Raw genomic sequence first — 26526 nt, forward strand, 5'->3', positions numbered from 1 at the left:
CCAGTACTCGCGCATACCACCACTCCGCCGTCACATTGGGTGCCTTAAGTTCACAAAAGCTGCCTAATATAGAATTAATAAGTTATAGTAAAAACTGCGACCTGAACAATAACTTTTTTGTTAAATCCAAAGACGAAGTCGCGGTCACAGCTAATTATGTAAAATGAATGGTTAAATTTTTACGGCCCCAATGTCTAGTGAATATAGAGAGAGACCACTAATCATCAAAATTCCTATTTCGCCATTCACTTACAAATTCTGTATTAAAAAAAAAAATGTAACAGCTCTTCTAGTCATTATATAACAATAAGTTTTTGTAACTGATATCTAAACACATAACTTTTAGATGGCTTTGTTGTTTATTACACAAAAATACAAAAAAATATCTCTTACTATATTTATTTTATTTAACAAAAAGCAGTAGTCGCGAAATCAAATCTAACTTTGCAGTTTGGAAATTTGGCGCCAAAATCATAAATTTGACATTTGGTCTGACCGTTCCCTTGTCTATGGTTTAATATGCGTTCTAGAATATTCCGTGAACCATTGATTTGCGTTTTCGACGTTGTTGTTGGATTTTATGAGGATTCCATAACTTGTAAATCTTTTACGGATTGCATCCATCAGATTTAATCTGAACAGCTCAAACACGAAATACGCTGTAAAATGTAAATAAATAACAATACAGATTATTTAAATATTTTTTATTGGAATGTCCAACTAGAAAAACTCCTATACCGATATACAGTAAACTTATACCAGAAGACGCAGCGTGCTTCCGAGAAGGTTTTAGTATATAATATTACAACTGCAAAGTGTTTGTAACTTGTACTATACAAGTAGCTGCACTTTGCAGTTACTCCCGCTTTAAATTTAGTTCTATGAATTATGCTCAACTTACTATTCACTGTATATCCAATGACAATGAGATGATCCGCTATAAGCAAAGACAATGAGATTTAGACATAGACGATTTTACTATTTTTTCAATGATTTAATATATCCCTAACACATAGGAAAGAAAACTTTGTATATTACATCAGAAAAAAGGCTAAAAAAGAGTCCATGATATATGTAACCTTTTATACATATTTTTCGAAGTATAGATAAGCTCAGTAGTATTTTCAGAGATTTTTCCTAAATAAATACGTAAATCTAAGGTATGTTTATCATTTATCCTACTTCCATAGGCTATAGTAAAAATTGAACATTGCTAGTGTAAAAAAATAAAACAACAGAAGAAAATATTATTATTTATTTTCGATATCAAATTGTCGATTATTAAAAACTAGAAAATGTCAAAAGTACACGTAACGATATATTACAAACATAATATTACAATCATATAATTAAAAGCTTATATCAAACTTATAAATAAATCACGCTAAGCTTGTTTATTTTAAATCGACACAGACATTAGCATTCCTTATATCATAATTACACGTATTCTTAGTAATTCCTTTGATTCTGTACATATTTCTGATATAAAAAACGTCATGGAGCTTCGTAACCGTAACCGAAACCGGATATCCGAAATAAAAATCTGTCCTATATAATTGTATTTAACCGACATAACTTTGTATTTCAAATATTGAAAGATACTACTGAGTGTCTTGGCCGTTCTTCTCGGTAGAATCTACATTTATTTATGTTTAATATCGTTATGTAAAATGACGATTCAAAAGTGCTTATAAAAGCCTACACGATTAAAGTATATTATGATTTCATCCGAATATAATAATCGTAACTGAAACTATCCGAAACCATCGGAAAATCAGAAAGCAAACTCCCTAAAGCGTCGAAATCACTCGACTTTGGTTGGTTCAGCTCGTCTTCAATACAATGATACACACTTGGTGGTAGGGCTTTGTGCAAGCCCGTCTGGGTAGGTACCATCCATCAGATATTCTACCGCCAAACAGCAGTACTCTGTATTGTTGTGTTCCGGTTTAAAGGGTGAGCGAGCCAGTGTAACTACAGGCACAAGGGACATAACATCTTAGTTCCCGCGGTAGCTGGCGCAATGGCGATGTGGAGAATGGTTAATATTTCTTACAGCGCCTATATGCTCGTCCGCCAACCAATGCCATAAAAAATATATATATATATTTAGTTACTATATGTTGTTAAAATAATTGAATTAGTCCCGATATGAATTATTAAGATACCCGACTGAAAAAATAAAGGAATGACAACGCAGGGCCTCGAGAACTCTACATCCGACCTTGCATATAAATTTAAGTATATTTCACTGAGAAGGTTCCTAATCTACTTTGTCGCAACTCGCCGCTAGAGGTCGCTGCAGCACTACTGGTGTTCAACCGATTGTCATGATAATTTGTACATATATTAAAGAGTATTAGGCTTTTTGACTAGTTTTTAAAATCCATTTCATATTATTTAGTAGACGTTAAGGAACCCAGTAAAAGTTGTTTTTTTTTAATTCTAGTACATATTTGCTGAAAAATATCAAATTAAAAATTTCATATTTAAACAGCGCGCGAAAACGCTACTTTGACAATATGGCGCTGCAATGGGGTCGGTGACGTCACTTACCTGTATTGTAATCTGTGGCACGTATAATCCACGTACAGTAGGCAAACGAGGTTAACAAGCAAGTGACGTCATCATGGGCCCGACCAATCGGGAGCGTTTTGTGTCACGTGACAAACGTTTAAAATAATACATTTTTATTTATGATTTTTTTTAATAAATTAATTATTATTTTCAATTTTCGTCAATAAATACCCATTTTTAAACTCATAATATATACTGATTACAATAATTAACACTTTATTTGTCAAATAGCCTATTTATTATAAAGACCGTTAGTTCGTAACTTATATACTCACGATTGTAAACTGTCGAAAAATTATAAATTTTATTAAAGGTTTTAGGTATAAAAAAGTAGTCAAGTCCTTCCTCGGAGTTCAAACTTGTTTAATACCAAATTTCATATACAGACAGACAGACAGTGCCTGTTTACTTCCAGGCAGGATATATAACATACATATATAATTGTATTTAACTAACATGACTGTATTTTTTGATGTTGAAAAAGAGTAACTACTGACATTCTTGCCGGTTCTTCTCGGTAGAATCTACATTCCGAACCGGTGGTAGCTTCACTTAATATAGTTTGTTAAATGATGATTCAAAAGTGCTCGTAAAAGCCTACTCGAATAAAGTATATTTTGATTTTGAGTTATTTTCGTATTTATAATATTAGTATACATTGAATTTTTAGTTTTAACTTTGTATTAATAAATGTTTTCTGAATAAACTTACTGCTATCGTTATTCCTTGTAATGTCGTTATATCGCACCGAGAATCGGTCTATGGCAGCCAGCTATAGAGTAGGGTGGGATCCATAGACCAGCCAAGGCATCGAATCCACCCCCCATCTCCCCTAACAAAATACTTCTAAGAATCGATGCAGCACGAACACGGCTCCATACACATGCGCCTCCCGCCTCACCGCGGCCTGTGGTTCCGCAGATGGCGGAGCGCGCACCGGGCGGCGGTCCCCTTCGCGATCCGGTAGTTCCTGCCGATGCCCTTGAAGGCCCCCCGACCGAACACCTCCACGCACACGCGCACGCGCCGCCCGTCCGCGAGGCGCTCCGGTTTACTGGAACGGAAATAGTTTCTCCTGTAGTGTAGTGTTATGGGTGTATCGACGACAGAGAGGACGCGTTGGGAGTATTGGGGAGGAGGACGAAGGGCGACTAGCAAGAAGATTTTGGATTTCAACCAGAAAATGGCAATGCATAGTGGAGACAATCCCTCACAGGGCCGGCGTTAATCATCTAGGCGTCCGGGCTGGATATACACTTGGCGCCTTTATCTGGTTCTAAGGCTGTCTTAGATGGTAGAAATCGTGGGCGACTTTTTTATCGAGATCCGACTCTAAAGATATACGTAGAGCACAGTATTGAGGGTATGCAGCACGCGACAGGAGACTCCAGACCTCGGTGTTCTGTTTAAGTGTTGCTACACATGGGGGCCGAGATTGAACCGGTAATCTCAAGTTAAGGTTTAAGAATTTATATTTAATAATATATGTTTATCTAATATAATAAGCGACCGGGCCACCTGCAGTGACGTAAGAAATAAAAAACACTCACTACTACTCTGTGAAACGGAATAAGATAAAAAGTAGTTACCCGAACTTGGCGGTGTCGGGCTCGGCCTCCAGCAGCTCGCGCACGGGCGACTTGGGCGCCGCCGCGCTGAACGCGTCCAGCTCCGCGCCCAGCAGCGCGCCCGCCGAGCGCCACACCGCGCTCAGCGACAGCCCTGCGCGCACGCACACGTCACACGCGTCACACGCGTCACACGCGGACACGTGCCGCTCACGCACGCACACGTCACGCGCGTGGCGAACACGGCCACGTGCCAGCCACAGACCACCAGAGATCGATGGTTAAGTTAACAATATACTACACCGAGCGGTCCAATCGTTACGACGATATCCGTCATCCAATCTGTTCATTAGCTTTCTCAAAACTTGACCAAATTTGTAAGTGTATACCGAAAAAATCGTACGGACCACCATACGATTGGTTAATAATCAAAACTCACAACTACACAGCGTTAAGTGAGTGTACATTCGTACATCAAACAAAGCGTCTAAACCAGAGCAAGAACAGACCTCGAACATATTTATGTTGTCATAGTTACAAGGCAATACAACTCACCAGAGTCTAAGAATATGGCGCCGGCGACGGACTCGAACAAGTCGCCGAGCGCCTTCGGGACCTCGACATCTTCAGCTTGTTCCATTTCGTCTTCTTGTATCAGATAATGCTGAAAGTTTAATTTAGGGCATTCTTTATTTACACGTAGACATACTGGCAAATCTACCCAATCAACGCCGCCTCTAAGCAGCGGCACTAAACAAATTTAAAAAGCAACCCTCGCATCGCCAATACACGTAATATCTACAGATCTAAATTCCCTGGACTCAAACACCAGGTCGAACCGACAAAACGCTCAATCAGAGCCCCGAGTTTGGTACTGTCGTGTCGAATTTACCGTCTCATCGGATTATAAGAGCGAAGGTATATAATATGTTCTAGATAGTTCGCTGGTCTCCCTTGACATTGGCCACGATGATCGCTCAAGACGACATCGTCATCAGGATTTCCTTCCAATTCCAATTAGGATATTTTCCTTGGCGAAAATCAAAAATCAAGATATTCTTTATTCAAATAGGCTCATAAAAACGCTTTTGAAACGACATGTTTCGATTGAATTAATGGTAAGGCTACCCGAGTTACTGAGTTTCTTGCCGGTTCTTCTCGGTAGAATCTACACTCCGAACCGGCGTCGGTGACTTTACTTAATATAGTTTTGTAAAATGACGATTCAAGTGCTTGTAAAAGACTACGAAAATAAAGCATTATTATTAATTTTTTTTTTGAATGAAATGAAAATTCACTTATGACTTATGAGTTTTCTAAGAAGTGTTACCGTGAGGTCCCAAGACTACATAAATAGTAACGCATTTAAGAACCGAGATGGCCCAGCGGTTAGAACGCGTGCATCTTAACCGATGATTTCAGATTCAAACCCAGGCAGGCAACACTGAATTTTCATCTGATTAATTTGTGTTTATAATTCATCTCGTGCTCGGCGGTGAAGGAAAACATCGTGAGGAAACCTGCATGTGTCTAATTTCAACGAAATTCTGCCACATGTGTATTCCACCAACCCGCATTGGAGCAGCGTGGTGGAATATGCTCCAAACCTTCTCCTCAAGGGAGAGGAGACCTTAGCCCAGCAGTGGGGAAATTACAGGCCGCTAATGTAATGTAACGCATAAATAATTACCTCCTCGCTGATCGAGTGACCATTCTCCTCCTGTATCTTGACATACTTCGTGAGGACTTCGTTCAAACCAGGCGACATATGTCTGAAGTACCTGAGAGAAAATTACCGGTTTAAGATTATTCTCATATCGAATAACCGTTCAATTATACCGAACTACTTGTCCACCGTAGGTTCACTTGCGTTTTAGTTTTTTCGTCATAAAAAAGTAGCCTGTGTCCTTTCTTGGAGTTCCATCTTGCTTTATACTAAAAACTTCATATAAATCGGTCCAGTGGATTGGCCGTGAAAAGGTAACAGACAGACAGAGTTATTTTCATATTTATAATAATTTTATATATATAGAGTGCACGTACTTGTGGAACCCGTGTCGGGCGGCCAGCGTGGCGAAGATGGTGTTGTTGACGAGCGCCGAGCGCAGGTCGGTCAGCGCGCCCGGGGAGTGCCGGCGCGGGTCCTCGAACAGGTGCCGCGTGATCAGGTAGTCTGGGGGGGGGATAAGGTTGTATAAACTCTATCACTTGAGACATCATTTTAATTGGTTTTGGTCTAATGGTCAGCTGGACTATGGACTCGGATGTTCCAAGTTCGACTTCCAATTTGGGTCAGTAAGTCATTGATTTTGCTGTGAAGTAATTCGTATTATTACCAAATTTCGGAACTCAGAAGTATTACTATATAACTTGTACAAAGCCCGGCCAAGTAGAATATATAAAAGTGTAATTTGTAGACCATTAAATATTATAGTATTTTATATGATACTGATTTATCCGGCTCGGAGGACCAACAAAAATACAACACTAATTCAAACGAAAAACTATATGAAACCATCGAGATCTTACCAAGTATAGCGTCTCCGAGGAACTCCAATCTCTGATAGCAGTCCGTGAGCCGGTTCCGCTGGTGGGACGCGTGCGTTAGAGCTTGGAGTAGGAGGGATCGATCCCGGAAACGGTACTGTAACGTCCTCTCCAGTGCGTCGTAACCTTATCAAACGATAAAATCAATATTACTTTACTTTTAAACCAACAAAAAAAAGTTAAAATTATTTCAACATACATTTTAGTATTTAAGTTGCTAATTTATATTTGATTTTTTACTGTTATGTATATTTTTGTTAATGTGGTGGCTGTGGTGATATAATTGAAGGATCACACAATTTAAACCTTACGTTGATTCATTTTAAGAATAAGTATTTCTTATATTTCGTTGAAGTCAATCCTAAAAACGAAAAGCCCATACCAAGACAATGCAATCATAGGATACTTTAACATCATTCAACATCATCATAGTTAAGATAAATTGAAATAATAAATACCATCGGTTCGGGTTGTAGATTCTAACGAATTGCCTAGAAAATCAGATAGTTCCTTTTTTCAAAAATTGAAGTACTTATATAGACTATTCCAACCACAGGAGTACAGATAAATAAACAGGCCCCCTTCGATTGGAATGTTACAGGTGTGTCAGTTAAACAACATTAAATTGTTATTGAACGAAGTCGCGTTCCAAATTTCTTATTTCGACCAAACGAAGTCGGGACGGGCGAGTAGTTTTTTAAAGTACGCTATGCTCACCTGAAAGCATCTGTTCCAATTCTCCTTCAGGGTCTTCGATGTACCGCAACAGGGGGGAGGGAGGTGCCTTCAGCTCACCGAATATTGGCTGGAACGATAAACATGTGATCAGTTAATTGTGATGACGATCACTCCAAAGTACATATCTCAAATCTAAATCATAGAATAGATAGACCATCTTAAGAATATTTTTATTAAATACGTTGGCGGACGAGCAACTGTGATCACAAGTGATCACCACCCATAGTCTTTGGCGTTGTAAATATTAACCATTACTTCAAAAACTCGCGACCAACCTGGGATACTATGTTGTCCCTTGTGCCTGAAGTTATACTTATACCCACTTACCCTTCAAACCGTACCACAAATTTTATTTATTTACTTATTAAATTGGAGAACATACAGCCGTTGATAAACAAAAATAACAAACACTCAATAACTATTAGGCCAATAACAGTTCTCACATATAACATTAAAGAGACTGAGAACAGGAAAATAAAAGAAAAAAAAAGTCGAACAAAAAAAAAACAAAAATGATAACAACATTACATATAAAACTAAGTGTCTGTAATAAAAAAAGCCAGTGAGACCACAAGTTAAAAAGTTAAAAAAAAAAAGTTAAAAAATCGCTTAACATTAGTAAATATAAATGGGCGGTCTCCATCAAGACTGGTTTGCGCGATGACCTAAAAACATTCGATAATAATGTTACCTGAAGCCATTTGTTGTCGGCAGTCCGATAGGGTCGCAGCGCTCCAACGGGTCGCCCGCCCCACCCCCACTCGGGCTCCGGCGAGCGTGACTCGGGACTGTCTTCATCGTCCGACCACGACGAACATGAAGACCGACGTTTCTTAAAACATATGAGAAAAAAATATAAGAACAGATCACAACGACTTCTTCGTCATCCCAAAATGTTGATGCATCAGTAGTGTCCTTTGAGGTTATTGGTCTTCGTGAGATTCCGGTGAATGCTCTGAGACCAGCAGTGGGATGTTACCAGGCCGTTGCTATTTATTTATTTATTTGACAACACCAACAAGTAGTACAACAAAAATACACAGTAAACCAAGTCATAATAAGTAAACGGGTAATTGCCTACTTTTTTACAGCTGTTCTAAGATTACTTGGAAATTGAAATTTAAGTCAACACTGTAAAAAGCTAATTGATAAAATAAAACATTATAAAATTAATAAAAATAAAGAGACAACAGGAAAACAGTCTAAATACGGTTTTATGTAAAAATGTTAAGAATAAATTAAATTAAGCAAAATTATCGATTGTGAGTTTAAATACAATGTTAGAATTTGGATTAGAAGTTGGCTATAGTAAAAACATATCTTGTACTTTCTTTCTTTTCAAGTTTATAGAACATTAGCCGACTTACCGGCGACGATTTGTCGTCAACCTCTTTCTCCCTCGCTCTGACCACATATGGATGGTCGTCAGCCAACGGTAAGTCGTGTCGGGGCAGCACCCGTATACCCAACCAGGACATGAACAGTAAGGCACCTCGAGGTCCGCACTCCAACAAGTACGCCCCTATCAGGGCCTCGACGCAATCCGCTATTGATTTATCTATAAAATTACAGATTAAAAATACTTAAAAAAGAAAAAATGTTTTACAAATGGCGACCATTTTGAAAAGATTAAAACTTAATAAACCAAATATTTAATCCACAAAATAAACTATTCAGTAGGCAATGAGCAATTTTTCTTGTAATTTGCTCTACGGTACTTAGTGGCAGGGCTCTGTGTAATCAGTTTCCAGTTAGAAGGCTAAGTGAGCCAGTGAGTACAGACACAAGGGACATAACATCTTAGATCCCAAGATTGATAGCGTAGTGGTTGACAGTCTGCCTGCCTATTATAAAACATAAATATAACTAAACATTACCTGGTATGCTATGTTGTGTGATCAGATTATACGGTATGAAGCACCCCGTGCTGTCCACCGGCGCTTCCACGTGACACGCCTTCGAATCACCCTGTATATAAAATTCATGTTCAGTATTTCTTTGTCAACCATTCGTGATGGCCCAGTGGTTGTAATATGTGAAACTTAACCGATGATTCTCGGTTCAAATAATTTTAAACACTCACCGTTATGGTGGGCTGTAGTGTCGGTGGTGGCTTGTGGCAGGGCGGCAACCAGTTGTCATGGGGTTCGAACTTCGATGCTATCATCCTAGCGCCGAGGCGTTTGTTGCGACCGAGTCTGTAGAGATTTAGATTGGACACCTGTTAAAGAGAAAAAGTTTATATAATTAAATAAAAGTATTGACTGTCGTTGGATATATGTTTGACTAGCTGAACCTGCGGCTTTGCTAATATTGAACGCAGCTTGTTATGAAAATCCAGGAACTTGTCCACAATCCCTTATCAAGAACATTAAACAAAACTACCACACCCCTTCCCCTCCAAAGAAAATTCAATGACTAAGAGTAATGCATGAATCTATAAATAGTACAAAACGAGAATCAAACCTGTTTACTCCTCATGTGAGATAGCTTCCCCTCGTGCACGGCCGGATGCGCGCAGTACAAGTACGCTGTTATAGCGAACTTCAGGAAACTGTCACCGATCGTCTCGAGCCGCTCCAGGTTGATACCGTCGTTCGCGTTCGACATCGTTAAAGCCTGTAATAAAAAATTTCGTGCATTTTTATTTTTAGTATTAGGTAGCCTGTTTATTTATATATAATATATAGGCGGAATTGCAAATGTTTGAGAGTGGTGGTGACCACATGACACCAGAATTTCTACCAAAAGAGACGAAACTTTCCATGCAATGCTCCCAGCAAATACCCAGCGGATACCGGACCATTGTGTGACAAAGAGTTAAACTCCGAGCAGTTCCCGAGTCTTGAGTCCCAGGTGTAAATTCAAGGGGATCCCTTCGCAATGCGGATCAACGCTTTGAAGGTCACTACTCGTGTTGCAGTCTCTGTCTAGCCAAATTCGTTTGAAGCCTCTTAGTACCGGCGACGGATATTCCAACATAGAATTTACTACAGATCTCGAGAAGCCAAGGTCTCTTAGAAGGTCATAAAGATTTTGCTGGTAAACCTCCCGCTGGCACTTCCACGATAATAAACGAATTCTAGGCGTAAGAAATCGGAACTGCTAGGATTTAACTAAAAAATATCTTCAGACTCACCTGTAAGATAACACTAGGACTCGGCCCAGGGTGTCCCTCTAAATTCGGCTGATAATCAAAATCGAACTCCTTGCCATTTTGACCTTTACTATCCATGTAATAAGGCTTATAATCATTTTTATCCGACCACGTATTTACGATCCTCTCGTATTTCTCTTTAGAATCGAAACCGACATTTGCAATTTTCTCATTAACGTAATCAGGCGAGTCTATATTAATGTCTCTCATAGAGAAACAGTTTAATTTTTTAATTTCGTCCTTCGATAATCTATTTTTTAAATTCGCTAATAGAACTCTTTTATTTCTCTCGATCGATTCTAGTGTTACTTGTCCCTTGTCTAACTCGATTCCATCACCGTAGGGAAATATCTCGTCTAAAATTTCCTTTCTAGATATTTTATCTGTGTTATTTTTACCAATTTCAGTTTCATCCTTTATATCTTTTATCTTATCTATTAATTCGTCGTCATCTCTGCGTTCTATATCATCATTGTTCAATGAATTCGTTTCCACATTTGAGATATCATCAGCAAGTATTGTGATCGTTTCCGATTTTGTTTCATCTGTTGCATTTCCGTTTTCGATGGCATTTGAATTTATATTCTTGTCATATCCTATGTCTTTAGTTATATTTAAATTTGAATACATTTGTTTCGTGACACTGTCTATATCTTTTGATTTATTCGTTATCGCTTTTAATATCATTGCATCGTCTGCGTCAACGCTGTGTGCGTCGAGTATAACTTTAGAATTGTCTTCGGTAACTATATCTATGTTGTTACTTGTTTCATTTAAATCAATATCGTTTAAAATTTCAATAATTTCGTCAAAATTATCTAACTTATTGTTACGTACATTTTTTCTATCTAAAACATCTATTTTGACTTTAGTAGATTTGTTCTCGTCATCAACGTCAATACTACTTTGTTTATCTGTGTGTGCTAGTGTTGAATTTTTATCGATATCTCTAGACGTTTCTGGTAAGAGCTCTCTTATCTTTTGGCCCTTGTCTATTAAAAGACCATTATCTTTGATTTCTTGCTCATGCTTCGCAACAGACTCGCGGAATTTTTTCACATACTGTAAAATTAAAATTATTTGTTATTTTAAACAATTTGAAGTATTTAAGTAATGTTATATATACTGTTACTGGCCAAAAAATAGATTATAGAGGACGAACGTCTACTTGACGACGAACTGATCTCTGAGTACAATCTCATGATTGTATGAAACCAGTACAGTACACTGTTAATCTATCAAGGTGCACGCACCTGCGGGGGGGCGGCGCCGGCCCGCAGCGCGCGGCGCGCCCGCGCGAGGTCGCGGCGGTCGTCGCGCCGGTCGGGCGGCGGCGCGGGCGCCAGCGGCCGCCGGCGCTCCAGGTCGACGGCCTCCGCCTCGTGCGCCGTCTTGTACTCTATCCGCACCCCCATCGCCGCTGACAGGAGTGCTGGTTTGGGTACAATGCACTCCGTTATTTCCTTCCCATACATACGAGACAACTTGCTATTATGTTCAACTTTTAATTATTGTAGGTATGGTCCATTCTAATGGCAGGAGGAGTTAAATTCGACGAAATTGCTTGATTGTATTTAAGTCGAAGAGTGTTTCATTATAAAGATATATTAGTTAGCAGTACACTATATAGCTAAGCTATTAGTAAATCTCATGGAATATACATATCTAAGATTTGTTATTAGCCAATAATAATAATGTTCGTTCTTCTAAACTTTCTCGCAACCAATCAGGACGTACCGTTTGAATTTCTACTGCTGCAGAAGCCACTAGTATCTGTGTCTTCATCGCTTCCGTCGGTCAAGTCAGAGTCGTCTGTGTCGAAATCGCTGAAAACAAATTCATTATATTATTATTAAAATAAGTACATATTTCATAATCTTAATATATTATGAACTTTTATCACAATGAACAGGTACGTTTATCCGTATAAACTTGTACCACATTTAATGTACTTGTAAAATTTAAGCAAAGTAACACCCCCTATTCGCCCCCTCCCCACACACAAAAAGTACAAATTCCTCTTATTATTCCAATCAAATAACTAAAATAAGTGTACAAAGATTAATTAAGAGCATCGACGCGAGTTTGCCGATGACGCGTCGCCCCTGGCGGCGGACCGCTCTCACAACGGATCCCAACCCACGCAGATCATACGATACTTTCGATGTGTCCTCTAGCGAAGTTCCTTTACGCGGTTTAAAGTTAAGTGTCTCTCTCTGTCTCTTTCTATTGTATAAAGGATTATACAATACTACCCGCCCCGGCTTCGCTCGGGTGCAATGCAGCCACTAAATATACTACAGAATGTCTTACAACGTTCACAGTTTTTCATTCGACAATACAAACCGCTATGTCCCTGCGTTTTAAATCTGTAATATCTTCGAAAATATTCATTTAAATTACACGCTGTAAAGGGCCATATTGATCTATATTAAATGCTCAATGTATTTAAGGTACTCAATTGGATAAGGATTTATGCTGTATTGCTTAAAATTATAAAAAGTAAAGGATAAAATATAGTCATTGTGGGCTATCCCTAAGAGATACACATATACCATCTCGGACATTTTTGAAGACCGTTTTAAAGTGTACAATACATCCTCTAAAATTATCAGTGTTTCTCTACTATATTGTGCATGTATATATAAACCTTCCTATTAAAAAAAACCGCATCAAAATCCGACAGACAGCGGTAAGCTACTTTGTTTTATACTGTGTAATTATTTTTTTGTTATTGTTTTAATTCACACGGGATTTTTAATTGATTCACCTGGACAAGTAGGAGCAGTCGCTGTCTGCCATTGAGAAGGTCCGACTCGGGTTGTAGTGACTGATCTTCGGTTTTTCTATTGGATCAGACCAATTCGCCCCACCTGTGAAATAAATGAAAGGATTTGGTTGTATATGACCATCAGACTCGAAGGTGTGATGATGACGAATCTAATATTTACCAGACGATGATGTGCAGAACGTGAGGTTAGGGGGCAGCGGTTCCATGAACTCGTCGAATTCCGATCTCTGGGGTATCGAAGATGCCATGTCGTTGCTCCAAGTCCCGATCTCGAAACACTGAAAATAATACACCAGCAAACATTCATCGTATAATCTACTCAGGCTTAGACGCACCTCCCCCCACCACCCCCTTACAATTGACGGGGGAATGGTTGACGGATACAAAAGATATAGACAGTAAGGAAGACCTTAAGCTTATTATCTGTTCTAAGGTCAAGTGGGGGATGACTGAGGACAGTTTAGATTCATCATTTTACAGAACTATATTAACTAGAGCTACCTTCCGTCCGGAATATAGATTCTACAGCGAAGACTCTTTTCCAACATTCCTATCACAGGCCGTGCCTTTGGTTTATCTAATCTTTTTTTTTTGTGTACCTGAATATCTTTATTACCAGGCAGCATCGCAATTCAATTATGAGTTTTTGAATTTTTATTCTCTGTGGAGAAAAAAAATTACCAAAACAACGAAAACGACTTACACTCTCGGCATCTTCTTTTTCTTGCAGTATATCATTAATGGTCTTTTCTTTAACACCTTCCTTTTCTTCTACTTGGTCGTCTGTCTCTTTCTCGGGTTCCGTATCTTCGATTGTTCTGTGGAATCGTTATAAAGTTAATACTTCGTTTAACGCACAAACATATACCCTTAAACGTAAACACAAAAACGTTCACACAGGTACATACATGTATTAATACACGCACACGAACGTACCCGTCCGCAGCTGTGACGGTGTAATATACACCTCACGACGTCGACAGCGTCCTAAGCCGAGGTTCTACCTCATATGAGTTACCCTTAGGAAGCGCCCTTAATTATGAGCCCTTAAGTTGGCTACGATTCGTCTGAGTATTTTAAGATTACCCCACCCGGTGGCACTGTAGACCAATGTGGCCAACAAAACTATCGATTCAAAAAAAAAAACACGCACACACGCAATACGTACATAAGTAGACATACGTCACCGTAATCACACCAACGGATATGCACGCACACACACACATGTGATGAAATTAAATGATAATGAAATAACTTATTTAGTTATATGAAAGGCAAAGAAATAATATTTGCGCAGTAACACTCACTTCAAGTCTTTATCTTCGTCATCAATCTTTGCTTCTTCGTCTTCTTTCTTCTTCTCACCCTTCTCGGAGTCCGCGCTGAGGACCTGGTGATTACAATGTCGATTAGGGGGATTGCGTTGACAAGGAGTCCCGGTCAACTGACTTTTGATGGGACAATGGGACATTTCGAATAGTTCCAGTTGAGCTCATATTATAAGTTTATATCTCGGTTTGCTATGTTAATTTAGTGAGCAAGTGAAACTGATTCGTAAACATTTGGTTTAATAAATATTGTAAGTTTGAAAATGTGATGATTTTTATAAAAGATAGCTATTTTTCAATCGTATATCGGTTCCCTTAAAAAAAGTTCATATAAAACATCAAGAATCTCTGTTAATGTTTGCAGATTGTTTAGTCTTCCGAAGCGGGTCAGACCTCAGCCAGGCTCCAGCCGAAGTCCAGCGGCGGCCACTGGAAGCCGGGGCACGTGCGCTCGTCGATGCGCGGGATGCCCAGCCCGACGTCGATCGCCACCGAGCGGCGGATCTCGTCCGCTATCAGCAGCGCGTTTATCCTGAAACCGCGACACCTAACGTTAACGAATACTAACTCCAAGCTTCTTTATCTGTAGTAATAATATTCTAAATGTTAAATTAACTGTTTGTTACACATTCACGGGAAAACCATTGAACCGATTTTTATGAAATTCGGCATGAAGATAGCTCGTACTTTTTATACTTAAAACCTACGCCCGCCCCCCTCAAACACGCAGGCGATAACTAGTCCTTTATCGAATAATCCGAGATGTGCCGATTATAACTTTGTCCGCTCAGTCGGTCGTACAGAGACCGACCAGCCATATCCATTGTCGCGCACCTGTAGAGCACGCAGGGCAGCGCGACGGTGGCGAACCAGAGCGGCGCGGCGAAGGGGTGCACGCGGCACAGCTCGGGCACGAGGATCTGCTTCTGGTCCAGCCGGTCGCGCTTGGCGCGCCGCGTGCGCTCCGACGACACCGGCAGCGCCACGCCCTTGCGGTTCACGTATCTGCGTCGCAGCAACGTTATATATGTACATATTAGCCTTTAGAAGATGTCGATGCCCTGGATGATTTAGATTGGATACGGTAGGTGGCGCTCCAACCGGGTTCCAGGATTTTTTTATCCGTTATTAGAAGTCACACTCATAGACATTGAAGTTGTAATAGATGTGAACCAATACCTTTAGTTCCACTGGCTCACAGACCCGTCGAACCTAAGATAGCGATACTAAATATTGCTGCCTGGCGGTAGAAAGTGTTGAGCGGAACCTACCCAGGCGGACTGGTAGAAGGCCACACTCTTGTTCTCAAGAAACCCTGTAATGCTCAAATCTAACTTAATTACGCCTGAAAACAATATTCTCTCACCTGGGCGTCAAGAGGTTCAACCTGGCGCTGGTGTGATCCACATCTAGTAAAGGTTGGCAGCTCTGCGTGAGTTCAGCTCCATATTTAGCCTTGTAGTATGATCTGAAACTGGTGTGCTGGTCCGATGGAAACGCTGAGTCAGGAGTTAGCTTCCAGCATATCTCCGCAACGAGGAAGAACTAGGAACAAACGGATTAATATATAAACAATTATTGTGTCGAAAACTGTGATGAAAAATAAGAAATTAAATTTAACAAATAATTAATTACATGCAATTAAATTATTTTTAATTACGCCGACGAAGTACAATTTCTCAAGCACGCAAATGCACGCTTATTTTTTATTTTTATTTTCTAAGAAGTTTTAGTGCAATCACGTATATGGAGCGGCATGGAATTTTCTTGTCTGCTTTTTAACTATGAAATTCTGCATGAAATTTGTCAGCGCTACTGAAAAGAACAGAGCCACGTGTGGAAACTAGTATTTACAAAATTAAAACGATCATCAGCTCACCTGCGGTTGATCCTGGTTCCTATACCAGGGCGTGACGACTGCCTCCTTGTACCGCTCCGCATCAAACACGAACACCTCCCCGGGTTTCAACAGCGGATTGTCCAAATTCTTCACTTTATCATCTTTCGTTTTCTTCTTCTCCCCCTCTTCCCATATCATCGGCTTCTCTAACTCCGAGTTCTTCTTCTCCTCGGTATGTTTGTATATCAGTTCGAGGAACGGCCAATCTATATCTACCCAGGTGGTACCGTCGCTCCTTGTTTCTGGAATAAATATATTAATGAAGATATTTTGTTCAACATCAAAAAAAAAATCTATTGGACTCTGGAACTTTCGGCTTTTTGTTGTGAGCCCTACTATGTTTTCCGACGTCATATATGACCTAAAGTAACGGTAACTCACTCTTGACGGTGGGCACGACGTAGTAGTTGTTGTGCGTGGAGCCCTCCGGCTGCAGCTTCATGCCGCGCCGCCGCACGCGCAGCACGTCCGAGAACACGAACCGCATGAACCTGACGCGGTCATATAAAATTTTAATAAAAATTGAAAAAAAAAAAAACACCCTTAGGCGTAGTTTAAATTTTTTCAAATTTAAATGTGACCGATCAATAGTTTTTAAATCGGTTCATAAATCACAGTTCTGAGTTAATGAACTTAAATAAAAAAGAGGTATCGTAGGACACCCGTTTAGAACTTTAAAGTTTCACTGTATATTAAAAACTAACACAATTTAATAAATTAAGAACATTTGAATATAACTAAATAACAATGACAAAATTGTTATTAAAAACCGTATATAGTAGAAGGAGGTAGAGAGAGAGAGGTCGCCTTGAGGAGCAGACCAGGGAGTGCGGGCTCACCTGCGTATGAGGCGCGCCCGGCGCGGACTGAGGCGCACGTCGGCCTCCAGCGCCGCCTCCACCGACACGCGCACCTCGCCCGAGCGCGTGTACACGGGGAACGCGGGGATCTGCAGCCTGCGGGCACACCTCATCGGTTACGGCCTTCGTGGGACGGTCAGTGGAACAAATACGCGCGTGCGTATGTGTCTGTACACGTGACATATTACAAAGTGTTCACGCGTTTGTGTGCATTTTGCGTAATTTTTTTGTGTGTGGTATCGTGTGTTTGCGTAAGTGTGTGTGTGGTGTGTGTCTGTGTGTGTAAGTGAGTGTGTACGTGTATATCAGTTTGTGTGAGAGTATGTGTGTGTAAGTGTGTGTGTGTGCGCACTCACTGGTGCGGGTCCCGGCGCGCCATGAGCACGCCGATGGCCTGGCGCGCCAGCTGCGGCGCGTGCAGGCGGCGGCCGCGCGTGTTGTAGCGCTCGGGCAGCGCGCAGCACAGCGACGACACGATGCAGTACAGCATGTTGGCGCTCGGCCCGCCTGCGGGCGGCACAACGCTATCAACGAACACTGGAACGGCTGGTTTAGTATACAAAATCTCTAGTTGCAGATAGAACTACATTTTTATTTTTATATGAAATAGGTACGCTGCGTATTGCTGCTTGTCGGTAGAATATATGATGAGTGGGTGGTACCTACCCAGACGGACTTGCACAAAGCCCTACCACCGAGTAAACATATTTGATTGCCATCAGTACATTTCAATACGAAAAAAAATCGAAAAACTTTTAACTCTGGAAAAATCCCTGGTTTGATTAAAACAAAGATATACCCTTTGACTGCAACGTGTTTTATTTCGACGCTCTCAACTGCCGTAGTTAGGCGTCGTAAATACAAATATTTTGGATTATTTCGATTACTAGAGACTGGATTATTTGATCAAATAGTTTTATGCATTTTCATACTCTTTCATAGTTCTTTCGATAAGATTTCTTACTGATTACCATCATAAGGTAATTTGCCAGTCCGCCTAAGTATTTAGAATTATTTATCAATAATACTCTTATCCGTGTCAACCATAACAAGTATGAGGAGAGGGGGGGGGTTTAGATATAATAGTACTAAAAATCATAACTAACCTTTCTTCATATTCTGAATAGTATTAGCATCTAACGTTGGATTGTTCTCTATATCCAAGTCCGTACAGTCTATTATCGCTTGGCAGTCTGTGAACGCCCACGCAGTCTGAAATTAAAAAAAAAAAAACGCATACAAGACTTAATTCATTTTAAAAACGTATAAAAGTTATTCTAATGTGTAATCTATAGAAAAGTATTATAAGATTTATTAGTATCCCGCGGCTTTATTCCGGTTTAGACGTTATGTCTGTCTATGTGAGTGTCTATGGGGTGAAAGATGGCTAGAATGAATGTTACTTGTGAGATGACGTCAGACAGAGAAGTATGGATGAAGACATGCTGCGCCGACCCAAAATAAAATTGGGATAAGGGCAGGAGGACGATTATGTTCTTCCTTAGAGTTCAAACTTGCCTTATAATAAAATCCAGTATATATCAGTATAGCGAATATCTAGACAGTGCTATACAGACATTTGATACCTTCAATCAGCGCCCTCTATCGCCAGCAGGCAATGTATAACCTCTAGGCCATTGAGGTTTGGAGTCAAAACAAATTGACCAGGTCACCGTGAGGTTAGGCCCGGGTAGACAGAACCTCGATAACCGTACCCAGCCTGACCTTTTCTTTTTTTTATATATATTTCATATCGCTGGTAAAACGCTTTACGCGTTTCCCCCACGCGGAAGTTGGGAAGTATGTGAGACTAGGTTACCCTGGACGCCGAGTGGGCCCCGGTACAGTGGAATATCCACTAAAAAACAGCGGTACCCTCTCCGTCTCTTCGGCGGACAGATTCCGTAGACAGATCCCACTACTAATTATATTGTTATAAAGATTAGAGAGGACATACCCGTTTATAATAATACTGTCTACGCTTCGTCGTGCCGGGTCGGGCGCAGTCATTCGCATCGGACGTCTCGTTCACAACGTTGTTATCAAATTCCGCTGACTTGAAATTCTCTTTACCTGTAAATAAAATTTATTAAGATTAAATTAATTTGTACATGGTCGTAAATATCTACCAAAAGGTCCCCAAATTCATGGGTGCCCAGGGGCCTCAGCATAGCTTGAGACGGCTCTGCCATTCTTTCTAGCCATGTCATCTAATAAATCTTATAATTCTTTTCTATAGATTACACATTAGAATAACTTTTGTACGTTTTTAAAATGAATTAAGTCTTGCATGCGTTTTTTTTTTAATTTGTTAAATTTATTTGAACTTTGTAACTTAGCATAATTATTACTTTAACAGTGTAATTACCACTGGTGAATCTTAATAAATAAATAAATAAGATTATTACATTGGCAGACGGCAGAGCCGTCTCAAACTATGCTGGGGCCCTTGCGCACCCATGAATTTGGGACCCTTTTGGTAGATATTTACTATCATGTACAAATACTTTGCTTATGGCCAGGTCGTATGTATAGTTTCGAATAAACGGTGCGGTAATTTTCGTAAATTCGTAGGAATCTGAATGGTTGTACAATCTTATGGCTATTTTATAGCCTTTTTGATAAATATGTTAGTTATTTCTTACAAATATATCACTTTCGAAAATATACATAGCAGTCAACTCTCAGGATGGGGGCCCTGGGCAGATGCCCCATGTGCCCAACGGTAAAGACGGTAATGGCAGACGGACTGGCATATTTGCTACCTAACGGTAAGTGGTCACCGCTACCCACAGACTGACACTGTAAGAAATATTATATCAATCCCTTATTCATAAATTAATCCAATATTAATTGACCACCAACGCTTTAAAAATAAGACGTTATGTCCCTTCCGCCTGTAATAACACTGTCACCCACCAAATCGGAACACAACAATACAAGCGACTGCTGTTTACTCTACGAGTATTGCTGTTTGGCGGTAGAATATCGACGAGTGGATGGTACCCAGCGAAACAGACCTTCAAAAGCCCAATCCACTAACTAGTTGGACGTTAAATGACGCTTGTTCAATCAACATTCCGCCCTAGTCATTCAATGAACGCACCTGGATCGTTGCGTTAGTAAAACAGGAAAACCATGGAGTTTAGGGGGCAAGGTTTCCTCACGTAAATTACCTCATTCCTATCAATCAATAAATATTTTCATATATTACCTATTGGCATAAGCTGGTCGTCTAATTCGCCGGATTTATGCAAAATCCTACAAGCTTGTAAAGCGACCATACGCCTCGCCAGGACTCTGGTGGGCATCGGATGACCCTGGAAACAAGAGAGTTATCAAAATTAAAATGCCATTTTTGTTATTTCAAAAGTACTATAAATTGGTGATCTGGTGCCTACTTATCGTATTAAAAAAAAAACTATTCCCTCAATCTAGTCGTTTGATAGTATACCCGAAGGCTTCACTGGAGTCGCTCCAATGCACCAGCATTCGTTGATTTAAATGATCACGTGACCTAAAACACGAGCCGCCACAGTGTGACGTCATATAGGCAAAAATTGACATTTCTACATCATGTGGCACTTTTATAACTTTTCTGGGGGTTTTAGTGCTAGTATTTGAACAATTAGACGCTACACACCAGCGATAGCAATTGAAATTCAATATTTTCTCAAGAAACACCAAATATTTATAGCTGTTAACGTTGAACGAGTGCCAGTCTTACATACAAAACTGTTGTTTTTACCAATATTACGTCACCAAAACGACTGACAGCGTTTTTGCGAGGATAAAAAAGGTTTAAGATTTAATTTAGTTTTATGGCAAGAAAACGTGTTTATTTTGTCGAAATATATTTTTGGTGGCTTTTTATTAAGAAATTCAACATTTTTTAAGTACTTTTACAAACATAGAAGAATACCCGATTACGCAAATGAGAAAATACGGATAATCTTGTCGGTTCTTCTCGTACACTCCGAAACATTCGTCATAACAGACTGTAAAAACCAACTGCTGGACTAAGGCCTCCTCCCCCTTTGGGCGGGAGGTTTGGATCTTATTCCACCACTCGTCACCAATGCATGTTGGTGGAAGGATGTACATGTGCCAGAATTTCATTACTATATACACATGGTCTCTTCACCGAGCACGAGATGAATTATAAACACAGATTAAGGACATTAATATTCAGCAGTGCTTACCTGAACTGGAACCGCCAAGCTCAGCTAAGATGCACGCGTTCCTACCACTGAGCCATCTTGGCTTTTGAAAACCATTTTAATTTAATATTGTAAAATGACGCATCAAGACATAACATAACATAACATAACATAACATAATCAGCCTGTAAATTTCCCACTGCTGGGCTAAGGCCTCCTCTCCATTTGAGGAGAAGGTATGGAGCATATTCCACCACGCTGCTCCAATGCGGGTTGGTGGAATACACATGTGGCAGAATTTCGTTGAAATTAGACACATGCAGGTTTCCTCGCGATGTTTTCCTTCACCGCCGAGCACGAGATGAATTATAAACACAAATTAAGCACATGAAAATTCAGTGGTGCCTGCCTGGGTTTGAACCCGAAATCATCGGTTAAGATGCACGTGTTCTAACCACTGGGCCATCTCGGCTTTTCATCATCAAGACGCTAGAGCTTATTGGAAGTTTATTTTGATTTAATTTCAAATCCCAATAGATATTTATCGACGCGACCTGATTCTCAGCTGTGAACCCTGGCCCTCAGTAACATCAGACAGATAGACAGCACTACCCAAACGGATCATTCAAATTTAATTAAACATACTTACAACAATATTATACTTGATGGGACAATTCAGGGGCATCCTCAGTGTGCAAATATACGCAGTCTTCACATCACCACGCCTATCTGGCAGCTGGACTTCCTCCATCCACCATTGAGGCGTCAGCCTCGTAAACGTATCCGAGGGTAGCTTGCCACAATAACTGAAAGTATATGATTATCTAATTTATTTTATGGCTACAGACGAGCAAGCAGGTCACCTCGCCCATAGACACTGATATTAGAAGGAAATTGGTTAAGTCACGATATATTCGGACTGACGAAGGAAGTCACGGATTTTAATAAACAAATTAAAATAAAGTGTCTCGCAATCCCGGACAATCGTCAGAGAGGCATGGTTTCCAGCAAATCGTAGAGGGTGAAGTGTTTCCAACAATGCAGAGCAGAGATATGAGCTGGTGAGAGCGGAGCAGTTCTGACTGTGACAGTTTAGCGTGGTTTAATCAGTCGAGGGGTAAATGTAGCACTCATCGAACGTGACGTGACCGTGCGCGTGCGTGGTGCACAAAAGATAAGAAAACATCTCCTCTATAAGCTTTAGTAGAAACATGATTGCCTAATTAAGAATGAGCTCAATTAAGAAAAACATCACGAAGCAACGCAAACTACATGCTTTGGTATAGAATTATCATTTTCAAATAAGCACTTTAAGAAATATTAACCATTCCTTACGTCCAATGCGCCTCCAAAAATGGGAACCAAGATATTATGACTCTTTGTGCCTTGATGCGTTTGTGTTTGACTCGTCTCAGACTATCTCTACGAGAAAATCCCACTGTATGGACAATATTCACAAATCTAAAGTGAGGCACCTTAGATCAGCACCGAGCTCTTCAATTATATTTCAGAACACGAGTATCCGATTAAAACTGACAACAAACTCACCGATTAATAAGAGCGATGGCCGTATTCAGATCAACGAACGCAGCCTGATCCTCGATCTTCCTGTCACTTGGAACTTTATATTCATATTTGATATTATATTTAAAATTCGAATCGTTTAAATTTTCACATTTCTCCTCTCTGAAATCTAACGTTCTGTGATTCGTGTCTGATTTAATATCTTTATCAGTTTCAACGTTGCAAATATCAGATACGAGTGATCCCTTACAGAGATCTGTTGCGACGATATCTTCTTGAACATCCGAATCTATTTCACCATTGATGGCTTCACGATCACTAACATCATTATTATTTATCATTTCATTATTACCATTGCAACGATCATTAGCTTCGAAATTATCATATATAGAATCTTTGGTATCTAAACTTGTATCTATCTTTTTACAATTAACGCTCAAATCTTTTAATTCTTCTGTAACTGCTGTTTTACTTTCTTTAGTGTTATCTTTTATATCAATCCTGTTAATATGTTTAGTGTCACCATTATTTTTGTCTCGCTTTAGTTCTAACGGCGTGTAAGCTTTGATGACCGTCGATATCGTATCGGCGTGATAGTCTTCGTCTATCGAAGGTTCGTTTTGTATTCCACAACCACATTTCCTCGTGATTAGCTAAGGAATAATATATAATTATTTAAAGAACACAAGATACTACGTTGATTTTATAGTATGTTTCAATTTTATCCTGAATTCATATTTAATCAACAGCACAATGTTTAGAGGAGGTTCGCGCCCTTGTGCTGTTGCCGTCCTCACTCCTAAAACAGGCTTTAAAGCAATTTAAAGCACTGTTACATTTTTTTACAAATAAAAAAAAAATATAATAAAATTGAGCTAAAAATTGTCTGAGAACGCAAGTGTTTATTCTATGGTAAATGGTAAATAATATATTTTAAAAATGGAACAAAATACAATTATTTTTAAATTGTAGTCTGTATAATTAATTTACAGTTTTTGAACAAAAAATTATGTTAAATTAATTATTAACACGATACAATATATATACATTTATATGAGTAGGCGGACGGACAAATCGCCCATCTGCAAATAACCATGTGCTGCGTGAAATATTAACCATTCCTTACATCACCATCGGTACTAGCAGTGCATTGCCCGCCTTTAAAATATCTCTCTATACACCCCTAAACATCCCCCATACTCTAATAGGGGAAGCAAGTCCCATAGTTCGTAAGTCTTACAGCTATTGCACCAGCTCGCTGGCCCCTAACGGCGAGGCCAGCGGGCGCGTACCTGATCGAGCTCCTTGTAGACGGCGAGGTTGTGCGCCAGCGCCGCGCTGCCCGCGCGCGCCGCCAGCAGCGCCACCGCCGAGCGACTGGCGCGCGCGCGCCCGCGGCACAGCCCGTGCGAGCGGTAGCTGCGGGATTGCCGAGGCTACAGACCGGTAGCGGGAGATGGCGATGACCGGGTATCCATAGTGTGGAATTACTTGTGTGATAGTGACTAGCGGCCCAGCCCGTGCGAGCGGTGGCTTGGGTGTAATAATATTACCGCGGCGTAAACACAGGTGACGTATGAATATAGGCATCTCTTCTTCTAAAGAGTTAGAAAGAGATAGCAATGTTGACTGAAAATTTTGTTAATGGATTGTTTACGAGTTAATAAAGTATTGGAACGAAGTTCTTTTACGCGACTTACAGTAGAGCGAACTGGCAAAAAATCGTCACGTAATGAGAAAACGTTATGCTCCCCCTCCAGGCGACCTCTCCCTCTCTCTCGTTCTCTCTCTTTCTCTCTCTGCCTATCGTATACTATTTTATATAATATTATTTAAACTTATTTTTTGTTCTTGTTTTTATTCAGATGCGATTTTTAATTAACAAAAAAATATCATAGCTTTAAGTGGAAACTTGATTGATTTGTGTTTTATGTTATTTTTGTTTTATATTACAGTGTTTTTAAAATTGTTTGTTTCCCAAATAAATAAATAAATAAATAAATAAATAAATAAATCATTGCAATTTAATTATTTTCAAACGTCGTTAATTCATTTCATTGCGTCTGTTATTGAATACGTAATATACAGCGAAAGCAACTTCGTTCCAACCGTTTGTCCCGCGACTCCTCTCATTTTTATCACTAAAACACTCACGAAGGCGGAACATCCCATCTGACCACGAGGTTGCACCTCGGGAGGTCGATGCCCTCTTCCAGCACAGACGTCGCCAGTAGAAGGTTGCACTCGTGCATACGGAACCTAAGAAAAACGTTTTGTTAGTAATTTCTATACAAAATACATAAATTTAATTGGATATCGTTGACCAGACTCAACTTAACGCGTTAAGTTAGATAAGGGTGGCAAGTTTTAGATATTAAAAAACATCTTTGGAGGGGAGGGGAGATCGAAATGCTGTTTCCGTTTCCGTAACGTTGCTGTAGTTGACCATAGAGTTTACTCTTCAAATATATAACAAAGTGTTTTTGAGATACTTGTGTTGTCTTGAGATATTCAAGACATATTTCTAGTGTCAGTAACCAAGTTTGACACAGATTTCGACTGGACAAAGCTAGTAAATCCTGGAGCAGGATATTATATATGAAAGCTTCGCTAGGGCCATCTTTTAATTTACGAGGAAACAAGATTTGACAGCTAGTCGATCTGGTGAAACATCGTATCGATGGTTGGCGGGAATGTTGAACGCCGCCATTATCGTGGAGTAGTCAACTGCAAGCTCCACCACGTCCGCGACGAATCGCCTTATTTCCTCATAATTTTTATATTGTATCATTGTCATTTCTTAAGAAAATAATAAACAAATGGCTTATCCTGATAGAGGCGGAAAGCCGATAGACCTTTATATGTAATAAAATGCTGCAAAGATATTACATTTGGCTACAACTAAAAAAAAAAAAACAAGATATATTATAAAGGTAGGATTATTTAAATGATAGAAGAGCTTATTGTTAATATTCGTTGATATATATTAACTTTAACTTTGCAAAATGACGATTCAAAAGTGCTTGAATAATTATAAATCTTAAACACCCCCCCCCCCCTCCTCTCCAGATGAGTGTATGATTCGGTAACACAGATAATAAATATAATAAATAAGCACAGTGAAAACTTACTTCTTAAGCACGTCCTCCTGTTTCTTACTGCCGTTGGGTCCCTCCTCCGCACAGTACTGCGCACACAGGTGCGACAGGGACGGGCGACTGCGGGACATGTCCTATGTGAACAGACTAGCTGTAGCGACTTCCCCACCCGGATGTGATGAGATCGCACACACACTTATAATATCCAAGAGGAGTGCAACACCCTACAGACTGTGAAACCCTTCCTACGGACCATGCGAGTCCCAAAAACTGTTGTC

The 26526-nt window shown here is 39.9% G+C and overlaps 2 protein-coding genes across 2 annotated transcripts in view; one reads left to right on the plus strand and one right to left on the minus strand.

Moving 5' to 3' along the window:
- LOC113392148 (zinc finger protein 175-like) overlaps window positions 1-26526 on the plus strand; it is a 479450-nt gene that overhangs the window by 400259 nt on the left and 52665 nt on the right. The window lies entirely within an intron of this gene.
- The window catches only part of LOC113393640 (endoribonuclease Dcr-1-like), a 30900-nt gene continuing 7596 nt past the window's right edge, over window positions 3223-26526 (minus strand). The window contains exons 9-43 of the mRNA XM_064220071.1: window positions 26282-26382; window positions 25305-25409; window positions 24443-24569; window positions 23674-23803; window positions 23175-23247; window positions 22276-22432; window positions 20681-20786; window positions 19424-19539; window positions 18573-18678; window positions 17823-17973; window positions 17446-17562; window positions 16988-17097; window positions 16586-16848; window positions 16073-16251; window positions 15541-15711; window positions 15100-15238; window positions 14686-14768; window positions 14082-14196; window positions 13539-13656; window positions 13358-13460; window positions 12325-12413; window positions 11841-12019; window positions 10570-11649; window positions 9897-10049; window positions 9514-9651; window positions 9308-9398; window positions 8798-8988; window positions 8122-8262; window positions 7410-7497; window positions 6675-6818; window positions 6189-6318; window positions 5836-5926; window positions 4701-4809; window positions 4167-4299; window positions 3223-3631 (exon numbers count right to left, since the gene is read on the minus strand). Coding sequence (XP_064076141.1) covers window positions 3475-3631; window positions 4167-4299; window positions 4701-4809; window positions 5836-5926; window positions 6189-6318; window positions 6675-6818; window positions 7410-7497; window positions 8122-8262; window positions 8798-8988; window positions 9308-9398; window positions 9514-9651; window positions 9897-10049; window positions 10570-11649; window positions 11841-12019; window positions 12325-12413; window positions 13358-13460; window positions 13539-13656; window positions 14082-14196; window positions 14686-14768; window positions 15100-15238; window positions 15541-15711; window positions 16073-16251; window positions 16586-16848; window positions 16988-17097; window positions 17446-17562; window positions 17823-17973; window positions 18573-18678; window positions 19424-19539; window positions 20681-20786; window positions 22276-22432; window positions 23175-23247; window positions 23674-23803; window positions 24443-24569; window positions 25305-25409; window positions 26282-26382 — 5484 coding nt within the window. The 3' untranslated portion in view covers window positions 3223-3474. The remainder of the gene's footprint in view (window positions 3632-4166; window positions 4300-4700; window positions 4810-5835; window positions 5927-6188; window positions 6319-6674; window positions 6819-7409; window positions 7498-8121; window positions 8263-8797; window positions 8989-9307; window positions 9399-9513; window positions 9652-9896; window positions 10050-10569; window positions 11650-11840; window positions 12020-12324; window positions 12414-13357; window positions 13461-13538; window positions 13657-14081; window positions 14197-14685; window positions 14769-15099; window positions 15239-15540; window positions 15712-16072; window positions 16252-16585; window positions 16849-16987; window positions 17098-17445; window positions 17563-17822; window positions 17974-18572; window positions 18679-19423; window positions 19540-20680; window positions 20787-22275; window positions 22433-23174; window positions 23248-23673; window positions 23804-24442; window positions 24570-25304; window positions 25410-26281; window positions 26383-26526) is intronic.

Source organism: Vanessa tameamea, chromosome 31, assembly GCF_037043105.1.
Source record: "Vanessa tameamea isolate UH-Manoa-2023 chromosome 31, ilVanTame1 primary haplotype, whole genome shotgun sequence".
Taxonomy (NCBI): Eukaryota; Metazoa; Arthropoda; class Insecta; order Lepidoptera; family Nymphalidae; genus Vanessa; species Vanessa tameamea.